Source organism: Scleropages formosus, chromosome 5 (genome assembly GCF_900964775.1).
Source record: "Scleropages formosus chromosome 5, fSclFor1.1, whole genome shotgun sequence".
Classification (NCBI taxonomy): domain Eukaryota; kingdom Metazoa; phylum Chordata; class Actinopteri; order Osteoglossiformes; family Osteoglossidae; genus Scleropages; species Scleropages formosus.
The window spans coordinates 29,352,880-29,380,770 of record NC_041810.1 but is presented as its reverse complement, the minus strand read 5'-3'; the positions used below and the strand labels follow the sequence as shown (position 1 = coordinate 29,380,770).

Here is a 27,891-nt window from a genome sequence, read left to right as displayed (position 1 = left end):
AGGTGTACACTAGGGGGCAGGCATCGTTACGAGCACAAGGACAATCGCAATGAATCACGTACTTTTTTAAATCTGTAAGATGTCTAAATATATAGGTTCTAATAAAAATTAGATGTTATGGATTTATTTTATGTGCCCGAAAAGACGTCATAATTTTAAATTTTTTGAAGTCAGGCCTCTGATGAAAGGACCCTTTTCTAAAAAAATGTCCATAAATAAATCCAGAGAACATAGCACACTCAATTTACTGTACTGACAACTGATTACCTTCACATACAATTATGTCATTGATAACAATAGCTCAGTATTTTTTTTTAGTGCTATTTTCCAAGCAAGCCTTTTGAAAGCCACTGATCTGGAGGCTATTACAGAAACATAAGGCATGAGGCAGGGGTAATCAAATACACACACAATGAGGGCAATTTGGAGTCACCAGTTCATTCTAAATATATCTCTGGGCTCAGGGAGGAAACCAGAGCACCCGGAGAAAACCCACATGGACAGAGGGAGAACACATAAACTCCACGCAGATTGAACAGGGCTTCAAACCCATAGTCCAGGAGGTGAGAGGCCCCAGTGCTGCTGACTGTGCCATCATTCTGCCTGAAAAAGAAGCATGTTTGCAAAATCAATAAAAAAAATAAATCTAAACTTAATGGAAAATCACCTGAAAGTGAGTTCAGCCTCTGAGAGTGTATCACATGCAGGACAGCCGTACATCAGAAGATGAAAATGAAAATTCAGGAATCGAATGATCCGTGGCAATAACTCCATCCACACAGAGAATGATTCCATCACTCTACAGATGCCAGACTTTTTCCACACATTTCATTGCAACGTGTTGAATAAATACCTGCTGAAATTATTCAAACCTTGAACTTATCATCAGGTCTTTACTATGCCAACACAGGTGTGTTATGCTGAATTTTTTTCTGCCTTGAATAAATAGGGAAATAAGACAAAGTTGGTATTTTAATTTGAATTTGATGCAGTCCCACCTTCTAAATCACTGTACAGCGTTTCTTTCACCTCCTTTCTGCGCCTTGTGCATATTTCTTCAGGATCCTTTTGCATGTTTTCATGTGAATAACCATTTTAGGCAAGCAGTGCGTCTTTCTCAGGGAAAATCTGCTGCTCTGAATGTGACTGGTCTGTTTTCATGCTTCACTTCATCTATTCATTTGTTGATCCAGCCGTATTGCCCGACTGTAAACAAAATAAAAGTCACGTGAAGGAAAATGCAGAGAAGCAACCAATTAGAGCTTTAATGGGAAACTTTGTGCCTGACTCCCGAGTCACTTGTTCCAGATTTCCCTTGACTTTCCTTTCTGTTTCACCCTTTTATTATCCATCACCGAGAATGGATGTGATGGATGTGGAAAGAAGGAAAGGGGAGCAGAGCAGGGAAATCATTGTCTCCCAAAAGTAGTATTAAAGTTGCGAAATAACTTAAACCTTGAACTTAATATCAAGTCTTTATCATTCCAAAGATCATATTATCGTGCCTCACAGCACCTGGGTGGTGCAAGAGAACGTGGGTTCGATCCCTGCTCAGTCAGTGTGGAGTTTGCATGATGTCTCTGTGGGTTTCCTCAGGGTGCTCTGGTTTCCTCCCACACTCCAAAGATATGCTGTTCAGGTTCCCCCATAGTGTGTGAGTGGCAGAGAGAGTGTGTTCCACTGATGTATGGATGAGTGACCCAAGGTAAGTAGTGTACCTAGCAGTGTAAGTCACCGCGGTGAATTAGGTGTGTGGGCTGTTAACACTACATAGAGTTCATTGGAAGTCGCTTTGGAGAAAAAAAGCATCTGCTAAATAAATGTACAGTATATGTAAAGTGTGCTTAATGTCTCAGTACTTTCGTAGTACTTCTTTCCTCACCTCCCAGAAGCTGATTCACAGTGTTTTGTGCATCAACGTTCCTCCTGATTTTTCCTACCAACATGTCCCAATTTACTTGAGAGAGTCGCAGCGGTTTATATAACGCTAATGTGCTGGCGCTGTGACGCATCGCCACGATCTAATACAGGTCGTGCTCAAAGCCGCAGGGACCGCGCGCTACGCGTTGCCTAAGGCCAGGAATAAAACTTTAGCCCACCTGTCAAGCGCGAGAAGCGCAGCCCCGTCACGGGCCCTCGGCGGGCCGTGACTTTGCACTGCGAGGAAGCCCGGCGCACAGAGACTCCTAATGAGCTCTGGCTCCGTATGATCATCGCAGCGCTTCCTCGCTGGACTTTTTCCTCCGGTTACCGTGGAAACGCGCTCGAGAGGCAAGGCTTTTAAGTCACATGTTTCGTATTATTTCTTACCTCCGCGTTCTGCATTATTATCACTTCTGCACATTTGTCCAGACGGATGCGTTGGTGCTTGAAGAAGAGCGAGAGACTGCTGCTGTACCATCGAGAGAAGAACGACGAGCGAGGCTGTCCCAGAATGAACGAATGAACGAATGAACGAATGAATGAATGAATGAATGAACCCAGAGGGAAACTGCAATTATTTGCAGCAGCATACAACATATATATGAAGCCATAAATGATATGAAATAAGTATCCAGCTGTGGGCTGCTGGTAGTATAATGGTTGGTGCTATGGACTTTGGGTCCAAAGGTTATAGGTGTGAGTCCACCTTCTGGCTGTAGTACCCTTGAGCGCAATGCACTCCCCCTAAAAGAATTGCTCCAGTCACATTACCCAGCTGTATAGATGGGTCAATAATTGTAACTTTAACAACGTAAGGTGCCTCGGAGAGAAGTGAGTTCATCTAAGTGAATAAACAGACAAATGATAGCGATGGGAAGATGTGTCACCTAAGACATACCCAAGAGTGATGAATTATTGTTATGTTGCGTTGAAGCTAAATAAAGAGCAGCTATCATGTCGGATGAGGAGTCGCGCCTGTGCCCCGAAGATCACCGATTCCCCAGCGTGGTACTAAATCCGAAGCGCTTCATTAAAAATATATTCAGATTAATGAAGTGTGATTCCGAAAGTTACGTAACTCGCTTCGGTGGTACGTATCTGCTTGGGGGAGAAGCGAAAATGAAAACGCGGGGTACGATCGTATTCTAGGATAGGATGAGGATGTTGATGCCATAGAAAAATTAACCCTTTCGTGGTTAACCCTTAACTAACTTCATTAACCCTTTCGTGGCAGCGCTTACGAGACATTTCTACACCTTTACCGGACCTGAATTTGGATTTTGGGTGCCTCCCAACAGCTGGGTGGCGCGAGACCAGAGCTGTCACGAGGCCTTCTTCTCGGTCCCAGTTCGGCTGGACCCCTCCCCGCCCCATTAGCCCTTCCTTGCCCGTTTTACCTCTATTAATCCCGCTAATCATTCCCCCATTTGGACTATTCAAATCAGGTCCCCCGTTCCCCTGTTTCACTGGCTCTGAATTCATTTGCATTCTTTTCACGTGATTTCTTTTGTCTTTACTTTTCCATTTCTGGCACTAAAGGTCGAATTACTGCATAAACATGTGCCTGTGAGTACTGGCGGTAGGAAACAGCAGGTGACACAGCCATGCTGTATTATAGACTAATTCATGAAGGGTAACTGTCTTTTTATGCTTTCTTCTAGCTATTAAAGTAACTGTTCGTTTTAATGCAGCTGGTAATATTTGAGTGTAAATGTTGTCAATTTTGGGGGCTGTGTATGAAGTTCCATTCGAAAAATGCAGCATGTTTTTAGGAAAGTGCAGTAATTCTTAAAAAAAAAAATAAAAAAAAAAAAACACTTTACACTTTTTCACACACTCTGTTCTCTGGATTCTCCAGACACTGCTTTACCGTATTTCCGACACCAGAAAGTAGAGAATAGCGGCGTAATTTGCCGTCAGAAAACATTTTCAGACGCGGTATAAAATTTACTCACTGAGCCAATCGAATGATCGATCGACCAGATGGATTTCGTGCATTATTACTTTTTTTGCGATGAAACACGGTACACAAGGAAAGCACTCTGTTTTAACAAAGGAAAAATTTTTGTCGGCATGGGTTGAGGATTATGACGTGATTTTTTTTTGCGGAGATAATAAAAGAAAACATGAAACGTGTCACAGAATAAATACACGGATGCCCTGCAACGTGTTTAAATGCGATGTGCGGCTACTGACGTCAGACTGCGCCGAGACGCCGCCGTTACCGTCGGGAAAACCTCGGCCTTTTCACGTTTCCCAAATGTCATACATTTGTCAACGCTGATATGAACCTATCGCGTTGTGCCCTACGGTCGACCAGCCGTTAAAGTTACCGTGGGATAAAATGCAAGAGGAAATGCTTTTCTCTACCGAAACAAGGGGACTTCGGGCCCTTTTTTTAAACGGCTGGTGGCGGAGATTTCCTGGCGACAAACATTTCCAGGCAGCGTTTATTGAAAGAGCAACCCGAGTTCAAACCTGGGCTTGGAGAAGGAATCTCGATTAACCTTTAGGGACCGCCGCTCTTTGGAGGGCAGCAGGAAAGAATGATTTTGCATGACGCTCGTGAAGATTCGCCATCGGTTCCTCCATCTAGCGGCAGGGATTCTGGGGGGCGACCCGGGGACAGGCCTTTCTTACGCTGTGCCATTAACTCGCACGTGTAGCGTTTGCATATCGCCCGTGCGTGACGGACCTATCGCTTCGTACACACGGCGTCAGTAAGGAAAGCACCACGCAGATAAAGCAAATTATTTTCCTTTCTGCAACCAGTGCCTCGTAATAAAAGATCCCGGCAGATATTCGTGTGGAACCGTTCGCTGAGGTCGGGCTGCGGCTGCATCAGCCGCCGGTCCCCTCCTCTCTCACGTAAATACAAAAGACATACTGTCTTCGTTCAGCCCATTTAGCTGCCTTTCATAGCTCTTCGTGGCAACATGCTGCCCTTGACCCTCTAATGCAGTCATGTCAGCAAAACCCTGTTTCATATACCGTGCTGCTCAAAAGGATGTGAACCCTATAGGGATGCTCAGTAATCTTGTGTAAGATACTAAAATAAACTGATAAAATGAATAAATTACTATGATTTACACCCCTGATCCTACTTACCTACTTGGTTCAACCAATGCAACTTGGGCTTCACTTATTTTTACACCTGCACTACTTGCGTGTTTCTACTACACACACGATTTCCTCTAAAGTAACATATGGAAACGCTCATTACGCACCTTTTATGGCATATGGGAAACACTGATTCTCTCTAAATACCCATTGTGGTAAAACCAAGGGACACAATGGGTTCACACGTATTGCAGTAACACACACGCATTGTCTGAACCGCTCATCCCAATCTGGGGTTGTGGGGAGTCGGAGCCTAACCCGGCAACACAGGACATAAGGCTGAAGGGGGGAGGGGAGACACCCAGGACGGGACGCCAGTCCATCGCAAGGCACCCCCAGCAGGACGTGAACCCCAGACCCACAGGAAAGCAGGACAAGGTCCAACCCACTGCACCACTGCACCACCACACCCCACCTATTGCAGTAACACTCAAGATCATAACCAGCCCCTATTAAAAACAGAGTGGGTCATGACAGCCTGTACGTATTTATCAACACCCGATGTGTCCGGTAACATGGAATTCCTCGGTTTTACATGAAAACATGACTGAAATCATCCCACGTCTCTAATCTGGGAACTTTCCCAGTGCAGAAACACCCGTCGACGTCCGCGGGTGTATTCAAACGTTAACGTGCTTTCCGGATCACCGCGAGAAGCCGGCACCTGTTATCGGCAGATATGGAAATTTATTTTTGCATCTTTTCAGTGATCTGTTCAGGTAGCGGCCTCAGAATTAAGATATTTACCCCCCTCGTGACAGCGCTGCGTATTCGTGGCCACGGTTCACCCGTTACACGTCGCAATTCTTTGCCGAAGCAAACGCTGCTGGTATTTCCAGAGACACCTGGGTAAACGTGATACGCAAACAGAGCGGAGGTGACGAGGGACTCTCCTTGTCAGTTTTGCATAGGGTCTGAAGTGCCGTCCTGACATTTGAGGGATGAAAGAGGCTTTCGGAGCAGCAAGACTAGTCCCCCGTCGGTTGAATCATCGGCGTTTCAGCAGCTCCGCTCGTGTCGTCGCGCCACCCCTTGGCCCGCCGCGTTCTTTTTTTAATCGCAGCGTTTTACACGAATGTGAATAAACTGCAGAAGAGCCTTTTGGAACTGGAGCGGTTCGCTCATGGGGCCTGTAATGTGGGTGAGAGACAGTCACCCCGTGTGACCGCTCCCGACCTCAGCGATGGGTTAAGAACTCTGTAGTAGACCTCTCGCCATGGAAAGGGTCACTTCTCCTTCCTATTTCTCTTTTCTCTTTTTTTAAGACAAATTCAAGCCTCCTTCAGGGTGGTGTAAACAGTAGTGTAAATCTGGATCATGGTACAACGAGCTTGGGCTAGTGCTCTTTTTTTGGAGACATGGAAGAAAAAAGACAAGTTTGTTACCCCTAGAAGGTCTGCATATTATTGCAAACCAGAAAATTCATAATGGCTTAATGATTGAATCCCTAATTTGGGAAAGTTCACATAATGAACAATGGGGGAAGGTAAAATACTGGACCGCTACACCCTGAGTGGGTGTGTTGGTGCAGCGGGTTTATCCGATGCCTTGCTGTCTGCAGTACCTGGGGTTCAAGTCCTGCTAGGTGCCCTGTGATGGACTGGCATCCTGTCCGGGGTATGTCCTTCTACCCCTTTAGCCCAGTGCTGGCGGGAAGGCTCCGGCTCACCGCGACCCTGCTTGGGACAAACGGTTCTTGACAACGGGTGGATATTACACCCTGAATTACGCTTTTGTTGCATTGCACTTACAGGAACCTGTCAAAATTAGGGAATTTTTCAGTGCTTCTGTATATTTATGTTTCAGACAACTGTAAGAGACTACAAAAATGGTTGGTTTAATATCAATACAAGTACTAAGTACTAAGGAAATTACATAAACTTAATCACACACACACACACACATAGTATAACCAGACTGTTTTGACTAAGTGGGGCACCAGGATAACAAGTTAAACCATTTTTATTGATAACCAGTATTAAAAGCAGTTTTTTGTTGACATATTTCATGTGCTTTAAATTGGGGGGAAGCACCGGCTATCAGTCCTATTAATGTTCTGGTTGCCCGCAGACGAGGCGGCTTTTTATTCCACTTGCACTCTTCATAATGATAATAATGATGATAATAATAATGATAGTTTTCTGTTTCCACCCATCGTACAAATTATGCAGAGTGAGAAACCGTGCAGCAGGCAAAGTCTCTATTTCAGTCTCTATATTGGGCAGCTGAAGAGGAAAAAGAACAAACATTGGGTGGTACAGAGAGTAGTGCTGCTGTCTTACAGCACCTGGGTGGTGCAAGAGAATGTGGGTTCAATCCCCACTCAGTCTGTGTGGAGTTTGCATGCTCTCCCTGTGTCTGTGTGGGTTTCCTCTGGGTGCTCTGGTTTCCTCCCACAGTCCAAAGACATGCTGTTCAGGTTCCCCCATAGTGTGTGAGTGACAGAGAGACTGATGTATGGATGAGTGACCCAGTGTAAGTAGTGTATCTAGCAGTGTAAGTCACTGTGGTGAATAAGGTGTGTGGGCTGATAACACTACATAGAGTTCATTGGAAGTTGCTTTGGAGAAAAGTGTCTGATAAGTGAATCAATGTAAATCATGATGCAATGGAATCATACTCATGTGTAGTTCATAGACAATAGCTCTACAAAAGCCCCCAATGCAGTGGCATATTGCTCTATGTCAAATTGGGACTCTTTCCTTAATGTTCCTTTTATTTCAGTTCTTCACATTACGTTACTTTAGAGGAAATGATGTGTGCAGTAGAAACACACAAGTAGTGCAGGTGTAAAAATAAGTGAAGCCAAGTAGGTGAGTAGGATCAGGGATGTAAATCATAGTCATTTATTCATTGTATGCGTTTATTTTAATATTTAGATTTTATAAGTTCATTTTATAAGCTGCTGCCTTTGAACGCAAAGGTTACAGGTTCAGTTCCCACCTCCAGCTGTAGCACCCTTGAGCAAGGTACTTACCCTAAATTGCTCTAGTAAAATTACCCAGCTGTATGAATGGATAAATAACTGTAAGTAACTTCACACTGCAAGTGGCCTTGGAGAAAAGTGTGAGCTAAATGAATAAATGTAACCTCTTGCACAAGAGCAACGGCCATCCCCGTAGGGTTCATGTACATTCGAGCAGCACGATCGATAGAGGGTGGGGGGCTTCCTTCGAGGACCGAGGACGCGAGTCACCCAAAAGCAGAACCCTGCACCATCCGGTAACTGCGGGGCTTCCCTGGATCAAGTGGTCCCGTCAAAGCAAACAAACACTTTAAGCCCTTGACTCACAGTGGCATAAACCCCAGCTAATCCTCACGACGGTGCCTCCATCCCTGGTAAATACATAAAACACTCGGTCGTTGCCGAAATTAAATCGGATACCCAGTCCTGACCCACCGCAAGGGGACTCGAATGACCCTGCATCTGCACACTCTACATGCAGGTTACCGAAGGCCTCCAAGTCCTCGCGCTGGAGAAGCACCGCGGCGGCGTCCTCCCTGGGCTTTGAAGGAGCAGCCTACCGTACACAAGCTCACGTCCTCAGCTGTTACTCCGCCTTCTACCCCTTTGTGTGTTGCGCCCATAGCGCAAGAAGCCGTAGCGCGGTTTAAAGTGAGGCTAACGTGGTGTTTGCAGCCAGAGCACGGGTTTAATCGAGGTACTTAACCCAAGTGCCCTGGCGGAATTTCTTGCCGTAAATGGATCAAAAGTTGCAAGCAGCTTTGAACGAATGCGTCAGCGAAGCGACGGAATATTAACGACCACACAGTGGCCAGACCACCACGTGAAAATCATTGCTTTCTCTTTTTTTCTGATTCTCTTTCCATGCGAGGCCAGACAGTGCAGATCGGGGCGGTCTGCCATGGGGGGGGGGGGGGGGGGATCGGTGTTCCCTCCGGTATGATTTTAACCGCATGTCACTCGTGCGCCGCAGAAAGCGAGTTGGCACAACCCCAGATGTCAAAAGCACTCCAGCTGTGGGTTGCGGCTGCGCGGAGGTCCGGACAACACTTGTGTCTATGAGGATAAATTGGAATTTATTGCCCCTGCTTCTTCGCATCATGTTCCCCAGCTGTGGGGCCACACGGCTTGGGCAAAATGCATCGAAACCGACAAAAGAGCTCAGGCCGCAGCGCTGGATACGCGAGTCATTGCGCGGACAACACAATAACGCCAGTTTTCCGCAGCAGATTCACGGCGGCATCCTTCTGGGATCACGTCATTGACGTCGTGTTCACCGGACTGACGCGACCAAAAAAGAAAAAAAACCGAGGCCTTGTCCCTCGCTGCGGTTTTAACCACGGTCAATGACGCAGGGATGGGGAGTTTTAACTGACACACTTCAGAGACCGGACTGTGGCGTCAGACGCAATTTGCATTCGCTTCGGCATATTCTGCAGTGACCTTTTCGTCAGTAAAAAGCCCTTTTGTCCTCATGAAAAAACAGCAATCAAATCTAAACCAAACGAAAATTCGTACGCTATATACTGCAGCACGCGCCTTTATGAAAAGCAGCCTGCAAAGTTTTTCTTTAACCATTTATGCAGCTGGATATTGTTTACTTAAGCAACAGTGTTGAGCTCAAGACCGGTCTGCTGTCAGGTCAGCTTCTAAAAATATATCATAATCTGGTCAGTAGGAAATACAAAAAAGAAATGCAAATACTTATACAAATATAAGTAGAAGCCGGGTTGTGCACATGCATTTTTTACGGATGAAAAGTTTTGCCCTCATAGCCGATTCACACGGATGGTTATGAACATTATAAAACCATATGAAACACGAATATTTTCACTTCCCGTGCATTTTTATAAGTGAACAAACGGCATTTTTTCATTTAACTCACACTTTTCTCCAAAGTGACTTACAGTGATTTTAAATTTATGCCGATTTTTTTCCTTAAGTGGAGGAGTTCTTCAGGGTAAGTGCCTTACTCAGGGGTACTATAGCAAGGAGTAAGTTTTGAACCTGCAACCTTTGAGCTTTCAACCTCTACCCCACCGGCTGCCTCTAAATACTGGAGGAACTCATTTACTGCAGCAACCGATGCTCTGTATCATGCTCTAAGCACATTTTGGTCCAGCCCAAAACCTTAATTCTCATTAATATGAAGTGAAGTGCAATAAGTGCATATCTTTTTAGTAACTGTAGGCTGAGGGTAAATAAAATAGTATGTAAACCCCTACACCTTCTGAAACTGCTTGTCCCAAGTGGGGTCAGGGTGAGCCGGAGCCTAACCCAGCAACACAGGGCATAAGGCTGGAGGGGGTGGGACACACCCAGGGCAGGACACCAGCCCATCACAAGGCACCCCAAGTGGGACTTGAATCCCAGACCCCCCCAGAGAGCAGGACCCGGTCAAACCCACCGCGCCACTGCACACCCCATGTAAACCCCTGTCTTAGTTCATTTAAATGTTTCTTTAACATGTACGTAGCTACTCTTAAAATCGAAAAAAAATACAATAAAAGAAAAACAAAGACGTGCAAGTGTGTCTTCTTTTGTAAGTGATGTTGAATATGTTTATTAAGTAAGAAGAAATGGGTCTTCAAATTTATGCAACTTTATGCTGCAGATGCTTAAGTTTGGTATATTGTGCCCTCTAGTGGACAAGTGCTGGCGGTGCCCTCAGTGCATCACGATTTTTCTCTACATCCTCAACCAGAAAGTTTTTAATCAAGTCCTTGAGCAAATTATCATTATTGCACCAATGTGGCCGTATTTCTCATTTCTTAAATTATGAATTGTTTAAATTGGGATTTTGTACCTGCACACAGCGCAACCATGAAGGAATAAGGAAATATGTAAGGTCCTCCACTTACAAACAGTTGGGACTAGCTGCCTGTTCCTAACTTGGTTTGTTCATAACATGAGGTGTCAGCTTGTGTCTCCGGTTCCAGACATATTTTTTCATACAGTGATAAGATGTTAAGGTTAACCTGCAGTTATTTACACATTTATACAGCTGGGAAATTTTACTGGCACAGTTTAGGGTAAGTACCTTGCTCAAGGGTACTACAGCTGAAAGTGGGATTCAAACCTGCAACCTTTAGTTCTAAACCACTAACCACTATGCTACCAGCTGTCCAATGCCCATTCAATTAGATAAACTGATAAATCAGCTTAACTAAAATAACTATGAATAATCATATGTTTGCTCTAATGCTAAATATCTCACATATAATAAAATTTACTCATGGCCAAACTTAAAATAACATCACAAATCCTCTTCAGTCTGAGTCAAACTGGAATTTTTGTTTTTATGACAATTCTTCCAGAGAAGACAGGGACACAGAAGACAGAATAAAGTTAATCTACTGTAAGACACTAAACACTGGAAAGAGTGTGAAGTATACCATAGAAAAGTTACACAACAAAAACACCCTTTGCCTCAGAGTTATCGGTTTATTTCCAATAACGGACTGAAATACAAATCATTTCCTGCGGTTAAACATACAGATTATCCAGGTGGTCACCTGCAGAGATCAGACATTGTGCAGGAATATAATGAAGGTTTAAAAACTTCACATCTTCATAAACTGATTTTATAGCAACTGCAAATTAACAAATGACATGCAAAATGCCAATCACAGACAAACTACACCAGCTATACCTGATATGTAAATTCCAAAGTATATTAGCAGTTTTACAGTTATGATTACACCAACTGAATCAAGTATATTGCAAATTTAACTGAACCTGTAATTAAGCTGTGCAACTAAACTCGGGTATTTAACATGACATCGCTGCCATTTTAACCCTCTGCTGCAAATTAAAGTTAGCAGCATCTTTAATTTCTATTTAATATGAATAAAATAAGGAGACTAAAGTTCGACACTGATAATTACACTCAACCCGTACTGCTCGGTATTATATTAATATAAGGCACCTATTAATTAACACACAAACGAACAAACAGAAGGCATGTCATCATGCCAAAATGTCTACCTGTGAGCCTCCTGCACCTGCACAGGGTTAGTGCTCTGCACAGGTAAAGCTACAGCAGGTAGCGAGTCTTCAGTGAGCAGCTACATGGACCACCGCATGCTCACAGCTTGGCCTTGGCCTGGAAGAAGCTGTTCACGATGGCGTTCAAGCACTCGTCCGACTGCCAGCACTCTGCCAGACGCTGGACCTCCTGGGCGTTGACCGCATACAGGTGCTCCTTCTCCACGGCCCTCATGAGCTGCTTGGACAAGGCAAGGGACTGCCGCAGAGAAGAGGCGTCGAGTCCACAAAAAGCAGTTTCATAACGTTCAAAATCATAATCTCATAATGATCACAATCTGGTCAGTACATTCTTTCAGATTCATTTCACTTGGCAGTCTAAAATAAGTACAAGCCAGGCTCTGCATATATAAATCTCATATAAATAGAATATATTTTACCCATGTCCAAGGAGTCAGCTCTCCCAGATATAAAAATTTTAGCGTATTAATTAATAATCACTGCATAACTACTACATACGTGAGATTTTGGTAAATATAGTTAAAAAAAGAACAGTATTTCTGTTCCCTCTGTACCATGTTTACCGTACATACTCAAAAGCAGGTGTCCGTCCAATTGCAGCGTCCTCAAAGTTGTGTGCCACTGATGTAGAGTAAATGAACCCGGAGTTCACCAATGATTATTTCTATGAATATTTAAAACATGCTGGATAATATACCTTTCAGAAGAAACATTTACCACACTTCTCTATTTTTAATTACTTTCTGGCCCGTAAGCTTTCCATTGTCATTTCCCAGCAAAATCAAATAGGGATCCGCACTTAATGGACTTAACTCTAAACATCGCGAAACAGAACCCATCTCATGCTTGGAGCTTCGACAAATGTTTTGCTCAAATAACGAAGCCTCATCTCCAGCCCCGTGCCAAGTCTCAGCAGGCCTCCTAATGAGCCGAGCGGGGCGATACCTACATTCCTCGGCAGCTTGCTGTACGCCTTCAGCCACTTCCACACCTCGATTTGGAAGGTGGCATCAGGGAACACCTCGGTCACCAAGCCGCGCTCGCAGGCTTCCGTGGCGGTCAGCTTCTTGTTGAACAGTAGCACCTCGCTGGCCTGGGAAGGGAAGGGACAGGTGGGGGGGGTGGGCACAGTGTGAGGGGTGCTCAATCTTTCTTAAATCATCCTATTCACCTAATGATCTGCAAAAATCATTTTAAAAATTCCTGCTCTAGTGCCTTCGATGCTGCAGGAAGATTCATGCATGTTAAACCCAAAACTGCATCATTTAAAAAAAAAAAAAAAAAAAAAAAAAAAAAAATTATAATAATTTAAAAATAAAAAGAGGCAGGCTTTATAGATGGTGCAAATTTCATCTAAGTACTCCTGATCATATTTTGAAAGCCCTGGAGGTGGTTACTCATCACCGCAATTGCATGCGACGAAAGCATCAAAGATCATCCCTCCACTTTGCTCACAGAGACGCGGTTTTAAAGCTGCAATTATTCCATTCGTTTGCGAGCCGAGCAATTCATCCGAGTGCATGTCTGCAAATTATTAACACGCCCCTGTGATTATGGCCTGTGTTAATTTGCTTCGCGGGGGGTGTGCGAACGCAGGATTTGGGAGCTGCGCACCCGCCCGTTTCATAACAGGAGACGTGTCTCCATAACAGCACTGAAGTGACCGCAACATCCATTCGTGGAAAACTTCATAGACCTGGCCATGCTTTTTAGCAGATTCCCCAGAAAAGTTTAGCTTCATTTAGCAGGTCATTAATTAAAATTACCGTCCCTCCTCAACACCGGACTTAGGCTCGACCTCATTACCTACGATCATCATATCATGCGTCACGCCTGAAGATACTGACGTACAGTAGGAGTACACTCTGTCCAATATACTTCTTCTACTGAATAAAGTCACTGTGTTAAATATACCCATTCCTCACATTACTGGGTTCATTGGTTCCATGAAATTACCCTGTGAGGCAAATTCCCACTGAGACAGACTTACACTTATTCATTTAGCTGATGCTTTTCTCCAAAGCGACTTACAATGTTGATGTTACAACTATTCACCCATTTATACAGCTGGGTAATTTCACTGGATCAATGCAGGGTAAATACCTTGCTCAAGGGTACTAATACTGGAGGTGGGAATCAAATGTAAGACCACTGGGGCTGAAGGCAGCAGCTCTAACCATTATAGCTGTCCCACTGAGTTAACATTACTTCTAATGGGGGGCCCAGTTTGCAGGAAAAAGAAAAAAAAAACCCCTCAAATTCAGAAATAAAAGTTTTTCTGACAGCCAACAACAGACAACGAACTGAAACATTTGATAACATGTGCAAGAAAAATAATTCAAGTCTGTCTTAATGTTACATTTTAACTCAGAACAAATAACTGCTTTTCAAACGCAGGCTCAGGCGGTAGAGAATCTATCTTGGAAACATAGAGCGTGGGACGGGGTACACGGTCGGCACATCTTGAAAATTCGGCTCAGGGATGTTTTCATGTAAAGAAATAAAGTTCACAAGATCACTGCCCGTGTCTTTCACTCTCAAAGCACACGAACACTACGCTGTTAAAGGAAGCAGACATTAGTTATTCTTTTGATTGTGAGATGACAATATCCAACATCCTTTGTTGTGTGGGGCACCGTTACATGAGGAGTGACTATGTTACCTGTATTGATCATTGATAAGCTAATACACTATAATGACCATGGATAACTGGTCATGTGTGTTACCACATGCTGAATAAACCTTTCCCATTTGTACATTTCGCATTCCTTCGCGCTCATCACACAAACCTGGTGATGAGCCAAAGCGTAGAGTACGGCCGTCTTGCTCGCTCTTGTTGACAAAGCCAACGCCCTGGAGGAGACGCACGCAACGCACACACTCACCGACATAGGCTCCAAACCCGCACCCATTACATACATCCTCTCACACACCTTCCCTACCAGGCATGAGTAGACCCAACTAAATCCGCCACAACTTAACCCATTCAGCGACGATTATCCAGTTGTGACTCAAAGCTCATATGGTATTTTACTAAGAAACTCAATGTTATTAACATATTTACTGAAGTCCCTCTTATAAGAACATCCCTGATTCTGAGTCTTGTTTAATACTCTCTCTTCAGTAAAAAGCATTTGGTGGTGTGTGTTTAAACAATCAATAATATAATGATCTTTTCAAGAATAATGAAAGTTACTTATTAAAATTAAAGAGTCAATTATATTTATGAGACATTTTCCAACTATATCCCTTCTAAGTTGTTCCCTGGCTATGTTAATCTACACATTTTAATAATAAATGCGTATTATTGTAATGTGATTTGAACTATAAAATACCAAGCCAGTTGAGTTACTATGTACAACTAATTTAAAGTAATTAAAAATAAGTTACAGCATAAACACACACTGAGGCCTTTGAGGACCAAAGTGGCACATCCTTGTAACACTTATTATTAACACACACAGTACTGTGCAAAAATTTTAGGCACTTAGTTGAGGGGGAAAAAAAAGCTGTAAAGTGAGAAGGCTTCCAAAAACAATGCTTTTAATTAATTAACTTCCTAAAAAGCTTAGTAACCACCCATCATAAACAATCACTTGTCCCAAGCGGTGGCGCGGCGGGCTTGGCTGGGTCTCGCTCTCTGGCAAGTCTGGGATTCGCGTCCTGCTTGGGATAAGAGGTTTCTGACTCTGTGTGTGTAAAGTACACACACACACACACACACACACAGTGAAACCACTTGTCCCATGCGGGGTCGTGAGGAGCCGGAGCCTAACCCGGCAACACAGGGCATAAGGCTGGAGGGGGTGGGGACACACCCTGGGCAGGACGCCAGTCTGCCGCAAGGCACCCCAAGCCGGACTCAAACCCCAGACCCACCAGAAAGCCGTGAAACCCACTGCGCCACCACACCCCCAATTATGTGTACTTTAAGCATATACAAAACCCTTACTGTAATGTTGTAACTTTTTGCAAAAGGAATGCTTGGAAACGTAAAATATGCTCTTTCCCATTTCACACTACTGCAGAAGACAATCATCTAAAGCAAATATTTTTGTGAAACATCTAAGTGCCTAAGACTTTTTTGCACGGTACTGTATTTCCCCATGTAGGGCAAAAAAAACAAACGAGAACACAACACAAATGAATGAATGGAGGCAGAAGATGGAAGAGGCCGTCACCTTGGCGGCACCCATCATTTTGGGGAAGGTGTAGGAGGAGCATCCCTCCGGGCTCTGCCCCAGCTGGCTGAAGGGTGTGTGGAATGTGGCCTGTGGATGGGAGAGTGGTCAACAGAAGTGGACGCCCGCCTTCTTGGTTTACACCCTCCCCCGACAGACGAGTACCAAGGGCAATCCTGTACAAGCTAGAATGATCCGCCACTTTGCGCAGTCACAATCTATTACATCTCATTTGTAATTAACCAATGGTAAACTTGTGAACATTCACAAATGGAGCATGTGTTAGTCTCTATATTTTGCATACCATCAGTGTATGTTAAGAATCAAGATCTACACAAAGCATTGAAGGAAAAAAAAAATTCACAGGGTTACTTCTTTTCTATCATTATACCATTCTTTTCTCCTTTAAAAGTCTAATTTATTAATGTACTGAAGCAGTACAACAGAGGTGTGATTTAATGGCTTGTTCAGATTGTGAAAGGAACCTCATACCCTTTCAGTGGCGTAAACCACGTCGAACAGTCCGAGCAGAGTGACAGATATCCCTATGGCAGGCCCATTCACCACAGCAATCAGGGGCTTGGGGAAGTCGATGAACGCTTTCACAAAGCCCCTGTGCGCAACACAGCGCTCGTAAGTGCTTCTGGACAACATCTGTTACCGCAGGCGACTGTAGCAAGCATTCAACAGTCTAAATTAGGCAGCAGAACAGTCAAATAATGTTTGTGCTCTTGGTCAGAGCACTGTGGCATCTTCTTAAGACAAGTATATAAAAGTAACATGGAATTAAATCATTTTAAAACAATATAAATTTGCAGGGTAAAAGCAAATTCCTGAGGGTAAATGCTGAGGTCAAATTAGAAAATGCTGATTTAGGAATTAATGATGTGTGTGAGAGATGTAGTTTGCTGAAAAGCAAATGTGGCCATTCCTCTCATGATGGGGTTAAAACAGTCTGTGACATCACTTCTTCAGGCAAATTCGGGTTTGTTAGGGGGTCAAATTACCATAATATCTCATAGGAGAAAAAAAAAAAAAAAAAAAAGGTTAGTTGAAGAAAAGGAAAAAAAAAAAAAAAAAAGCTGTAAAGTGGGAATGCTTCCAAAAATAATGTTCCTAATTAATAAACTTCCTACAAAGCTTAGTAACCATCCATCGTCAACAACCACTTGTCCCCTGCGGTGGGTTTGGCCGGGTCCCACTCTCTGCCAGGTCTGGGGTCCCTTGCAATGGACTGGTGTCCCGTCCTGGGTGTGTCCCCTCCCCCTCCAGCCTTGCGCCGTGTTACTCAGACTGTTTCACCGCGACCCCACTTGGGATAAGACAGTGTGTGTGTGTGTGTGTGTGTGTGTGTGTGTACGTACTTTCCTTAACGACATACAAAACCCTTACTGTAATACTGTAACTTTTTGCAAAAAGGAACGCTTGGAATCTAAAATATGCCCTTTCCCATTGACATTAATGCACTGTTTCACAAAAATAGTGCAAAACAATCTAAGTGCCAAAGACTTTTGCATAGTACTCTGTGTGTGCGCGCGAGTTGTTGTTGTTTCATCAAATATATAGAAAAGAGTGAAACAGCAACAAATCGAGAGGCATCACATTCACTGGGTTAACATTAAAAACAAGAGAACCCTCTCAAGCAATAGAGTTTGACCTCTTAGACCCAGGTAAAGAGTCCCCTCAACAGGTACCCAACTGCCACCCAGAGGCCTTACTTGAGCAGCTCTGCAGCGTCCTTAGCCTTCTTCTCGATATCACCTTCTGGAACGCTAGTGAAGTTGTTCAAGTCATTGCCACTGGAGTAATATTCGCCACTGCCTTTAAGACGCCATGGAAATACACGAGAGGTTATTAAAGGTTCACATGGACACTTTAACTTTGGAGTAGGAAACACAAGAGAACTAAGGGTGCAACTCCAGTAACATCACCGGACTGCTGTATTCCCCACAAAGACAATTATGAAAAAGAAACGCTAATCTTAAATATATATAACAATAAAAAGCTCATAACTGAACTTTTTTCAAGTTATGAAAATGACTGCCCTTCAGAGTACATAAAAATCGAAGGAAAAATAAGTGCAGATTTATTACTTCTGAAAGTTAAATATATTGACTGCAAAAATTCTTGACATAAACTAAAAAAAAAGCAAAAAGCCAAAAATAAAAGGAATAATTAAACCATTAAAGCATATGCAAACAGTAAGAGCTTCACTGCCATGGAGCAGCTCCATCAAATTTCCAGGATGTGGTATATTCACCTGTGATCACAGTAATGACAGAATCATCTTTGCTGGCCATTTCCAGGGCTTTCACAATTTCACTGTACATCTGGCAGAAACACAGAGTGGAAAAGCAGTGATTTTAAATACATCACTGTAAACCACCACTTCAATTCTGTAACAGTCACATAAATGAACCCATTCATACAATTAGGTTATATATTTTCCTGGAGCACTTAGGTGAAGTACCTTTCTCAAAGGCACCACAGCAGGATAGTCCTGAACCACCACGTTACCCTAAAACCCATCCTAAGGTCAAATGAAGGCAAAGTTAAAATTCTTGGTGCGCACAAAGCCCAAGTACAGCATGGCGAAACCCAAAAGCCTTGTACCGGAACCGTGATGGCGTTCTTCTTTTCTGGCCTGTTTAAGCAGATAGTGGTGATGTTGTCCTCCGTGTTAAACAGCAGCGTCTTGAAAATTGCTGAGCTCCCAGCTGACGTTGGGGCAGCCTGGATGGATTCTTCATCACCAATCAGCAAGCGAATGAGCTCCACATACTTCTGTCTGGCTTCCTCCTGCAGAGTAGAGGGGGTTGGCTTTAAATATACTTAGCAGAACAGCCTTCACACTGGACAATAAATATTCCAATCTCTTAAAATGCCATCCCATCTCGATGTGTCTTTCTTCAGCTGTAACCAACGGCCACAGCAGGTGTAAGATTCAGAACTGAAGTACTGCTATGGATGAAAAATGGTGTCCCAATATCAAACACACAGCTTTACAACTAACTGTGTTTGATCCTTCAGCATGAACTGTGCCACCCAGTTTTACACTGGTAAATACATCACCTGCAGCACATACCTGAGACACACTGCCAAGAGACTTCCAGGCGTCCCACTTGGCCTTGTTGACAAAGTCCAGCATGCTCGGCTTTGGCGTGTTACACGGTCCCTGAGTTGCCTGTGTTGTACGAAAGGCTGAAGTAACAATGATACCAAGAGAGAAAGCTGAAGGAATGAAAATAAAGTGTGCTCTGCATTTGGGTTTCTCTTCCATGCATTGTGTTCTTCAGGGTTTCAAAACAATTCTTCCTTCTTGACGAGTTAACGGCCTCGCTCCAGCTTATTTTAGCGAAATTACTGATTCCCACATCCCAGAGTGTTCCCTACAATCTTAAAGTGTCTTGAAAGTGCCCGGAATCACTAAGATTTCAGTAGGAGGTTGAGACTTCAGCAGTAAAGCACCCAAACTCTAGAATGACCTCACAGCTATAGAAATGGAATCCCTTCAGTTTCAGCTCTTAAATCCAGGCTTAAGACCTATTTGTCTAGCTTAGCATACTCTTTGTAGAGCTTTTACAAAAACTGTACATTCTGTGCTCACGCTTTAGTTACTACAATAATGAACCTGCATTAGTTATGCTGGTGGAATGTGCCCCATAGATATGCCGGAGAGAGTGCTTCACACGCCGGAATGTGGCGTGGGAGGTTCTCAGAATCTCCACTGGCAACGTTAAGAGACCTCGCGACATGACGGAACTTGCTCCAGACAATTACATACTGTAATTCATTTCAAGTACACCATTTCTCAAGGGGCAGTAGCCAACTGGCAGTGGTCAATGAAAATTACGTGCCAGTTTCAGTGTGATGCCAGTCTCGGTTTTGTTTTTCGCTCCACCTTTGCTGGCCAGGCACTTCATTACCATAAAGTACATTGTTGGTAACTGGTATAGCACAGGATAGAATGTTGTGTGTGTATGTATGTATATATTACATATAAATACACACACACATACATTGTCTGAACCGCTCGTCCCACACGGGGTCGCAGGGAGCCAGAGCCTAACCTGGCAACACAGGGCGAAGGGGACACACCCAGGACGGGACACCAGTCTGTCGCAAGGCACCCCAAGCGGGACTCGAACCCCAGACCCACCGGAAAGCAGAACCCGGTCCATCCCACTGCGCCACCGCGCCCCCCGACATATAAATAAAACTAATAAATTGTATTACAGGAAAGAAAACTAAAACCACCCAAAAATTCAAGCAATATTATATTGTGCCACAATATATTTCATTCGCCGATGGAACGTCTGCATTTTTCTAATCTATTTTTAAGCTTATTATTTTGATTATTCCCAAACATTTAACAAGCCAGTATCTAATCATATGTTTTCAGTTTCACTAAAGCATCCAAAAACCACATTCCTGAAAATGCTTTGAATGAACAAACGAATGAAACTTTATTCAACCCGAAAAGAAATTGAGTTCGGCTGCAAAGCATACAATGTACAACATACATGTGACAAACGCAGCGTGTAAAGTACACACACACATAAAATTAGAAAACATAAGTAGAAAAATAAGTTACCAAGTTTGCTGTAGGCATTTTGCTGAGAGTCTGATTCCGAGCATAAGTAAATATGAACATACCTGTTTGAAGAGGGCGTAGATCTTTAACTTGACTTCATTGCCCGGGTCCTTCTTGAGCGTGCCCAGCTGGTCTTTCGCGCGGTTAAAGTCCTCCACGGTGGCCCCCATCGTCCTCGCTGTCACGTGTAATCGAAGCACGGGTGTCCGCAGCACTTGAACGAGCCTAATGCCACAGCGGAACTCTTATTAGCCTGGAATTGTACAATAATCCAAAATCATTGTGTGGTGTCGTCCACCTGGAAGGAATATGCACACTTAATTATCCCTTTTACTGTTTTATTAAAGAACACAAATTACAGCCAGTGGCTGGCCTGGCTAGCTCTGTGTGTGCAAGACACTCCAGGCCGTACTACGCTATTGCTGCATCGATGACCCACCATATAAAAACCCTAGCGCCCACCAGAGGCCAAACTCTGAAGGCAACACATCCCCTCCCCTCTGCTACAGCAGCACACTGTCGTTTGGGGTACTTTCACCACACTGGCCGCACAGGGCTCACGACATCTGCTGCAGGCCGGTCTTGTACATCATATCTGTATAAGAACAGACATGATGAGAACAACCACGTGGGCAGTGGATCGTATAGTAGATAGAGCTGCTGTCTTCAGATCTGAAGGTTGCAGGTTCGAATCCTGCCTACTGCTTTGGTACCGTTGAGCAAGGTACGCACCCTAAATTGCTCCAGCAGTATTACCCAGTTGTATAAGCGGGAAAAAACTGTTGGTATCGTAACACTGTAAGCTGCTTTGGAGAAAAATATAAATAGTCAGAAATGAGAAGCAGAGTTCATAGCCACTGTACATTATACAAGCTATATGCACCTATAATGCTTTATATTGATTTAATATTGTTCATTTGTCAAGCAGTATGTCTGACATACCTGCACTAATGGTACCAAAAACTTTATGTTTTGAAACAATAACAGAGAAATTATTTGCACATTTTAATTATTTATATAACGTATAAATGATTTATTAAAGTATCCATCACACCATGTCTTTTTGCACTTTATGTTGCTGCTTCAATCCTGATGTCTGACACTGCAGAATCAAAATTCGATGGAAGGCACCGAGCAGTGGCAAGCTTCAGGAGTGCCGAGGAAGGTACTTTGAAAGCCTTGCTGTTTATGTGGACACGTGAATCCTGAACTCGCTAACATCCACTCCTTTATGAGTGATCCAGTGGAAAAGGGACGCAATGCCAGCGCTAGCTGATGAATTATGTACCTCACCTGCCACTTCATTGACAAGGACATAAACAGTGACTGAGATACGTTTGTTTTTCCCCTCCCAGCTCAACAACTCTGTCCATATGTAAATATACAGTAATCCTATCGATCAAAGGTCTCCAAATGACTGCTTTTGAAATTTCTGCAACCACTGCACTTGTTGGCAACGGCAACCTGCAGCGAACAAAGCAAACACGCTGGCTTTTCATTCACTTTGCTAAAAAACCAAAGTTCTTTCACTTTTTTGGAACACACGACAGTGCCTACTTTTGCAATGGCAATAAGCAGGCAAGAGAAAAAAAAAAAAAAAAAAAAAAAAAACTTTGAAAATAAATAAAATACTAACCCACTGCTAAGATATTGCCGGGCATTTCTTGGTATTGCTGCATATTAAATGGACTTTGTTACTGCATTTCTTAGCATAGGCACATTAATTTATTTACCAATTTAAGTCATTAGTGTGTTTTTATTCCTAGCTCACATAACTCATGGTGATATTTAGTCACAGTCAAAAATGCAACAAATCATTATGTAAGTCATACAAATAAATGCCTTTGGACCCAAAGATCACAGGTTCAAATCTCACCTCCAGCTGTAGTACCCTTGGGCAAAGTACCACCCCTGATTTTCTCCAGTAAAATTACCCAGATGTATAAATGTAAGCAGATTAACACTGTGTCACTTTGCAGAAAAGTGTCAGATAAATTAATAACTGTATGTGACACCTTTATAATGGTGCAAACATTGAATATTCTTTACAGTAACACTAGACTCAGAGGGTGCCTTATGTTCACAGGGAAAAACCAAACTATGGTACAGACATGGAAACCTATAGGGAGAGTCCAGAAGGAAAAGGTAACATGTTGACCTCATCATTAGATCCCAAAACATGGTACAAAAGCACAAAATCACTCTATTAGTATTCAGTACATGGCTGATTGACATCATGTCATGTTCCTGCCTCCAGCTACAGTCACATAGAGGCTCTGTAGGTCCATATATGAAAACAATTTTCTTAAAAAATAATAATTATAATTATGATGATCATTCCACAATTACAGAGCGTGGGTGGCGCGAGACACAGTAAAAGAAAAGGGCGCGAAAAAAAAGCCAACGTGACTGATGTGGAATCGTGGAAACGACGTCTTCCAATCAATCAATGGGCCCATGAATCATGATTTCGTGGCAACTCACTGTTAGACACAGCCCTGTAGAGAAATCTTTTTAAGACGAGAGACTGTTAAAGCCATGCCGTCGATCGCAAACTAACATTGTTAAGTTTGTTAGTAATCGTCGTAACGATTCTGAGTTTCATCATCATGCTGCTAGCCGCGCGCGCACACACACACCACAACGCTTTTCAACTTCAAAGTCTGAACATTAATGTACAAAGCAGAAGGCATTTCTCCTGAGAACAGAGCGTTAGAAATAACGGAACGGTGTTACCTGGCAGGATAAAGCAGCAACTGTACAGCCATTGTCACCAAGTCAGTGGCTTAAGTTTGACTGCTACAAAATAAAGGGGCGTGGCGAGCGGAACAAACCCCGCCCTCTAGTGGTTCCGGCTCGGCTATTGGTCTACAGCATCGCCAGGATTTCTTACTTACCTTCCGCGCTGTCTTCATATTAGCAATGGGAAGCTAGCGCCATCTGCTGCTCGGAGGATAACTCGCAGGCGCTCGTCAAGGACGAGCTACGGGCAGAAGCCTCAGGTGCGTGACTTTCCTTAAAATAAACTAATTTTATTTCATTACAAAGTCCCTACATAACAACAGTTAACTTTATCCATGCCTTTTAACTAATTCAATACAATTCAGATCGTTTTTTTTTTTTTTTTTTTTTACAGAGTCCCTGCCCACATGGTGCTACATGACCCTGGATGACCTTCAACCACATTTTGAAATAACTATCATGATGTGAAGAAGCAAGAAAAGCTGTCGGAGTCACTGGTCACTTCTCTTGGATATTTTGTAAGCAGTGTCTGAAGTAGCTGTTTGGATATTTAGTGGTCATTCACACTTTTCCTGTAGAGATAGCAGGTGGTCCTGTCACCTATAGCTTCCAGGTCTTCACCTGTCAATGTCTGTCCAAGGGATGAACATGCATATATTTTAACGCTCTAATGCATAACATGCTTTAATTCTAGATCTGAGCACACTGACTAAACGCTGACTAAACACCATAAACACGCAAGAAATCGCATATCCGGATGCTGTGTTTCTCGTCGCAGGCGACTTTCACCACTGTAACTTACGAAATGTACTCCCTACATATAACCAACATGTTAATTTCCCTACAAGGGAGAAAAACAAATTGGATCAGGTGTACAATAACGTGAAGGGCGCATACAAGGCTGCACCCCGCCCCCACTTTGGACAGTCTGATCACATCTCAGTGTTCCATTACCTTGCATACAGACAGCTCCTCAAGCAAGCCCCCCGAGTGAGTAAAACTGTTAAAGTGCGGTCTGAAGAATCTGATGAGGTGCTACAGGACTGCTTCGACTGCACTGACTGGGAGGTGTTTAAGAATGCTGCCATGCGCGAGGACTGTACCTTTGACCTGGATGACTACACGTCAGCGGTAACCAGTTACATTAGCACCTGCGTCGAGAACGCTGTGCCCACCAAACAGATCCGGACGTACCCCAACCAAAAGCCGTGGATAAACTGTGAAGTTCGATCCATGCTGCGTGCCCGATCTACTGCGTTCGTCTCAGGCGATGCCAGCGACTACAAGAAGGCCGGGTATGATCTTCAAAGAGCCATTAGGGCTGCCAAGAGGGGATACAGACCGAGACTGGAGTGTCATTACACTACTGCTGACACCCAGCACATGTGGCAGGGATTACAGAACATCACAGATGATCAGAGCAGAAGCAGGAGTGAGATCACTGACAGCCGCATCACACCCGTCAAACTCAACGAATTCTTTGCCCGTCTCGAGGTCTTGAACAACGAACCACTGGGTGTTAAACTGACTGGTGGGAACACACAGAACCCACCATTCACGGTCACATCTGCAGTTGTGGCAAAGACTTTTGGGAAAACAAACCCACGGAAATCAGCCGGCCCAGACAACATCCCTGGACGCGCACTTAGAACCTGCTCATCGGTGCTATCCGATGTCTTTACGGATATATTCAATTTGTCCCTTGCACAAGCCTCAATTCCCACCTGCTTAAAGAGGACCACTATCCTGCCACAGGCAAAAAACAACAAAGCATCCTGCCTCAATGACTACCGACCCATTGCACTGACTACAATAGTGATGAGTGCTTCGAAAGAATCGTCATGAGGTACATCCAGACCATCACTCCGGACACTCTGGACCCTCTCCAGTTCGCATACAGACGGAACAGATCCACAGAGGACGCCATCGGCACAACAATACACACTGCCCTCACCCACCTGGAAAACAAGGACAGCTACGTTCGAATGCTGTTTATTGACTACAGCTCAGCGTTCAACACAATAATACCTTCGAAGCTCATCAACAAGCTTCACAATCTTGGTGTGCCACCCACCCTCTGCAGCTGGGTTCTGGACTTTCTAACGGGCAGACCCCAGTCCGTTAGAATGGGGAACCACATATCCAGGTCAATAACCATAAACACAGGGACTCCGCAGGGCTGCGTGCTGAGCTCCATGCTCTACGCACTCTTCACCCATGATTGTGCGGCCCCTGGAACAACACCAGCATCATCAAATTTGCTGATGACACGACAGTCATTGGACTGATAACGGAAGGCGATGAGTCAGCATATAGAAGGGAAGTGGCGGATCTAGTGAAGTGGTGCCAGGACAACAATCTCTCCCTGAATGTCAGCAAAACAAAGGAGATGATTGTCAATCCATGGAGGAGAAGGGAGCAGCACTCAGTATTGCATATTGGTGAGACAGAGGTGGAGAGAGTGAGCAGCTTCAGATTCCTGGGTGTTCGCATTACTGAAGATCTCACCTGGTCTCACAACACAAGACATCTGGTCAAGAAATCACATCAGCGTCTGCATTTCTTGAGAAGGCTGAGGAAATTTGGCATGCCAAGCCGAATCCTCAGAAGCTTCTATAGGTGTGCGATCGAGAGCGTCCTCACCAGCTCTATCACAGTGTGGTTTGAAGGCTGGACAGTACAGGATCGTAAGGCTCTACAGCGAGTGGTGAGAGCTGCTCAAACCATCTCTGGAACATCCTTACCATCACTGGAGAGCCTATACCAGGCCAGAACCATCAGGAGAGCCACTAACATCATCAAGGACAACAGTCATCCCCAGCACAGCCTTTTCACACCCTTACCATCAGGCAGATGCTACAGGAGTGTTAAAGCCAGAACCTCAAGGCTGAAAAACAGTTTTTACCCACAGGCCATCAGGCTTGTGAACGACACCCATTCACCTCTCCACCCATCACGGCAGACACAGATTACCCTCTGAGCCTGAGAGGTGTCAACTACCCCCCAAACCCCCTACACACACACATACACATCCACAATGCCAATAACATCAGAGACCACAGACTACCTCCGCATACCTTGCGCACACAAACACACACCCCCGCTTCAACTGCCAATAGACAAATCTACCTCTGCAGGACTTTGCACATGTGCGAATTCCATGTTTACATTGTGCACTGCACACTTTATATACGTATATAACCTTGTTTCTTGGATTTTTGCACTAATAGTAATTTTTGTAAATTTGTGATTTACACCTTGTGTTTTCCTTGCGCTTTTCTTTCTTTACATCCTTATAATTTATGTCATAGGCTGCTGAGAGGATTCACAGAGTAAGAATTTCATTGTATGGTGTAACAAACTGCTTACTGTATGCATGACAATAAACTCTTGAATAAAAGTGTATCTTTGGCTTGGCAGACAGTTTAGCGGGCGGGTAATTGAAGCGCTATTATTTAGGTATAAATATTATTATGTGTTCAGCCTTTTGGCTACGTTTTTGGACGTTTCCTTTCAAAAACTTGTCATCTGAGTCGAATTTGGGAGGAAGGGTGGCTGCTGAATGAGCTCTGGGCATCCTAAACTTTGTACTTGATTGTTCTCCAATAATCATGTTGAAACAGCACGGCCAGGGCAAAATAAGCTTCTTACACAGTCTGTGTAAAGCTGGTACTTCTGCATAACCCTCAGATCTCCATGTCCTAGAACATATTTTCAGACATTGATATGTTACTGCTGAAATATATGGCTTTTACATAATATTAGGCAAAGTGTACGACTAATAAATAAGGGAAACTGTGGGACACTCAACAAATTTGATTTTTTTTACTTCTGCAGAACTTATCTGTATGTGAGTGGACAGAAACGTCTTCTGCTGATAAACCATACCGTGCACGTGCCTTTCAGCCTCACACGTGACTTTTTATAAAATCAATTTTAATCTGAAATAACGACGTTCTCTGCCATATTTATCCATTTTTATTAATCTCTGGGACCGACTAGCGCTCCAAACATCAAAAGCGCAGTTTTGAGCGCGCGAAAAAGTATTAATTATAATAACGGTCCATTTGGCTGGTTCTCGTCAGGGTAATCTATAATAATTAGACAGTCACTTTACAGTTATTTACACATTTACACGGAAGGGTATTCTTACTATATTAATTCAAGGTAAACACCTTGCTCAACGGGACTACAGCAGGAGGTGGGATTTGACACGGAGATCTTAATGCCGCCGTTTCCAGGACTCCACCCCCTGTCCAATCAGATTAGTCGTAGCCGCGGAACAGCCAATCGCATTCGACCGGTGTTATTAAAGCGAGTCGTCACCGCGACTAGATGTGTTCTTTGTTACTGTCTTG

At 43.8% G+C, this 27,891-nt stretch overlaps 1 protein-coding gene across 4 annotated transcripts; it reads right to left on the bottom strand.

Annotated features, from left to right (window-relative positions):
• Window positions 1–11,437: 11,437 nt before the first annotated feature.
• Window positions 11,438–23,619, bottom strand: eci2 (enoyl-CoA delta isomerase 2). Of its 4 annotated transcripts, XR_001966684.2 has the most exons (11): window positions 23,528–23,619; window positions 20,854–21,016; window positions 19,283–19,381; window positions 18,811–18,996; window positions 18,458–18,527; window positions 17,916–18,018; window positions 16,690–16,810; window positions 16,198–16,287; window positions 12,966–13,109; window positions 11,996–12,254; window positions 11,438–11,523 (listed from the first exon to the last, which is right to left on the bottom strand). XR_001966684.2 is itself a non-coding variant. In XM_018765201.2 (10 exons), exons 1-10 carry the CDS (start codon window positions 23,557–23,559, stop codon window positions 12,096–12,098), a joined length of 1,167 nt encoding a protein of 388 aa, XP_018620717.2. In that variant the 5' UTR covers window positions 23,560–23,619; the 3' UTR covers window positions 11,438–12,095. The 4 variants fall into 4 exon arrangements, 3 of the variants coding, with proteins under 3 accessions (XP_018620717.2, XP_018620719.2, XP_018620720.2); XM_018765201.2 differs by having other exon boundaries at window positions 11,438–12,254; XM_018765203.2 differs by having other exon boundaries at window positions 11,438–12,254; window positions 20,854–21,044; window positions 23,528–23,603.
• Between the last annotated feature and the right edge of the window lie 4,272 nt (window positions 23,620–27,891).

Excerpts from the sequence above, each read along its gene's own strand:
- eci2 (XM_018765201.2), bottom strand. The coding sequence starts at position 23,559 with ATGGCTGTACAGTTGCTGCTTTATCCTGCCAG. Across the intron at positions 19,382-20,853 it reads TCTACGCCCTCTTCAAACAG|GCAACTCAGGGACCGTGTAA; the intron begins GTATGTTCATAT and ends CGTACAACACAG. Across the intron at positions 16,811-17,915 it reads GACGCTGCAGAGCTGCTCAA|GGGCTTTGTGAAAGCGTTCA; the intron begins GTAAGGCCTCTG and ends TGTTGCGCACAG.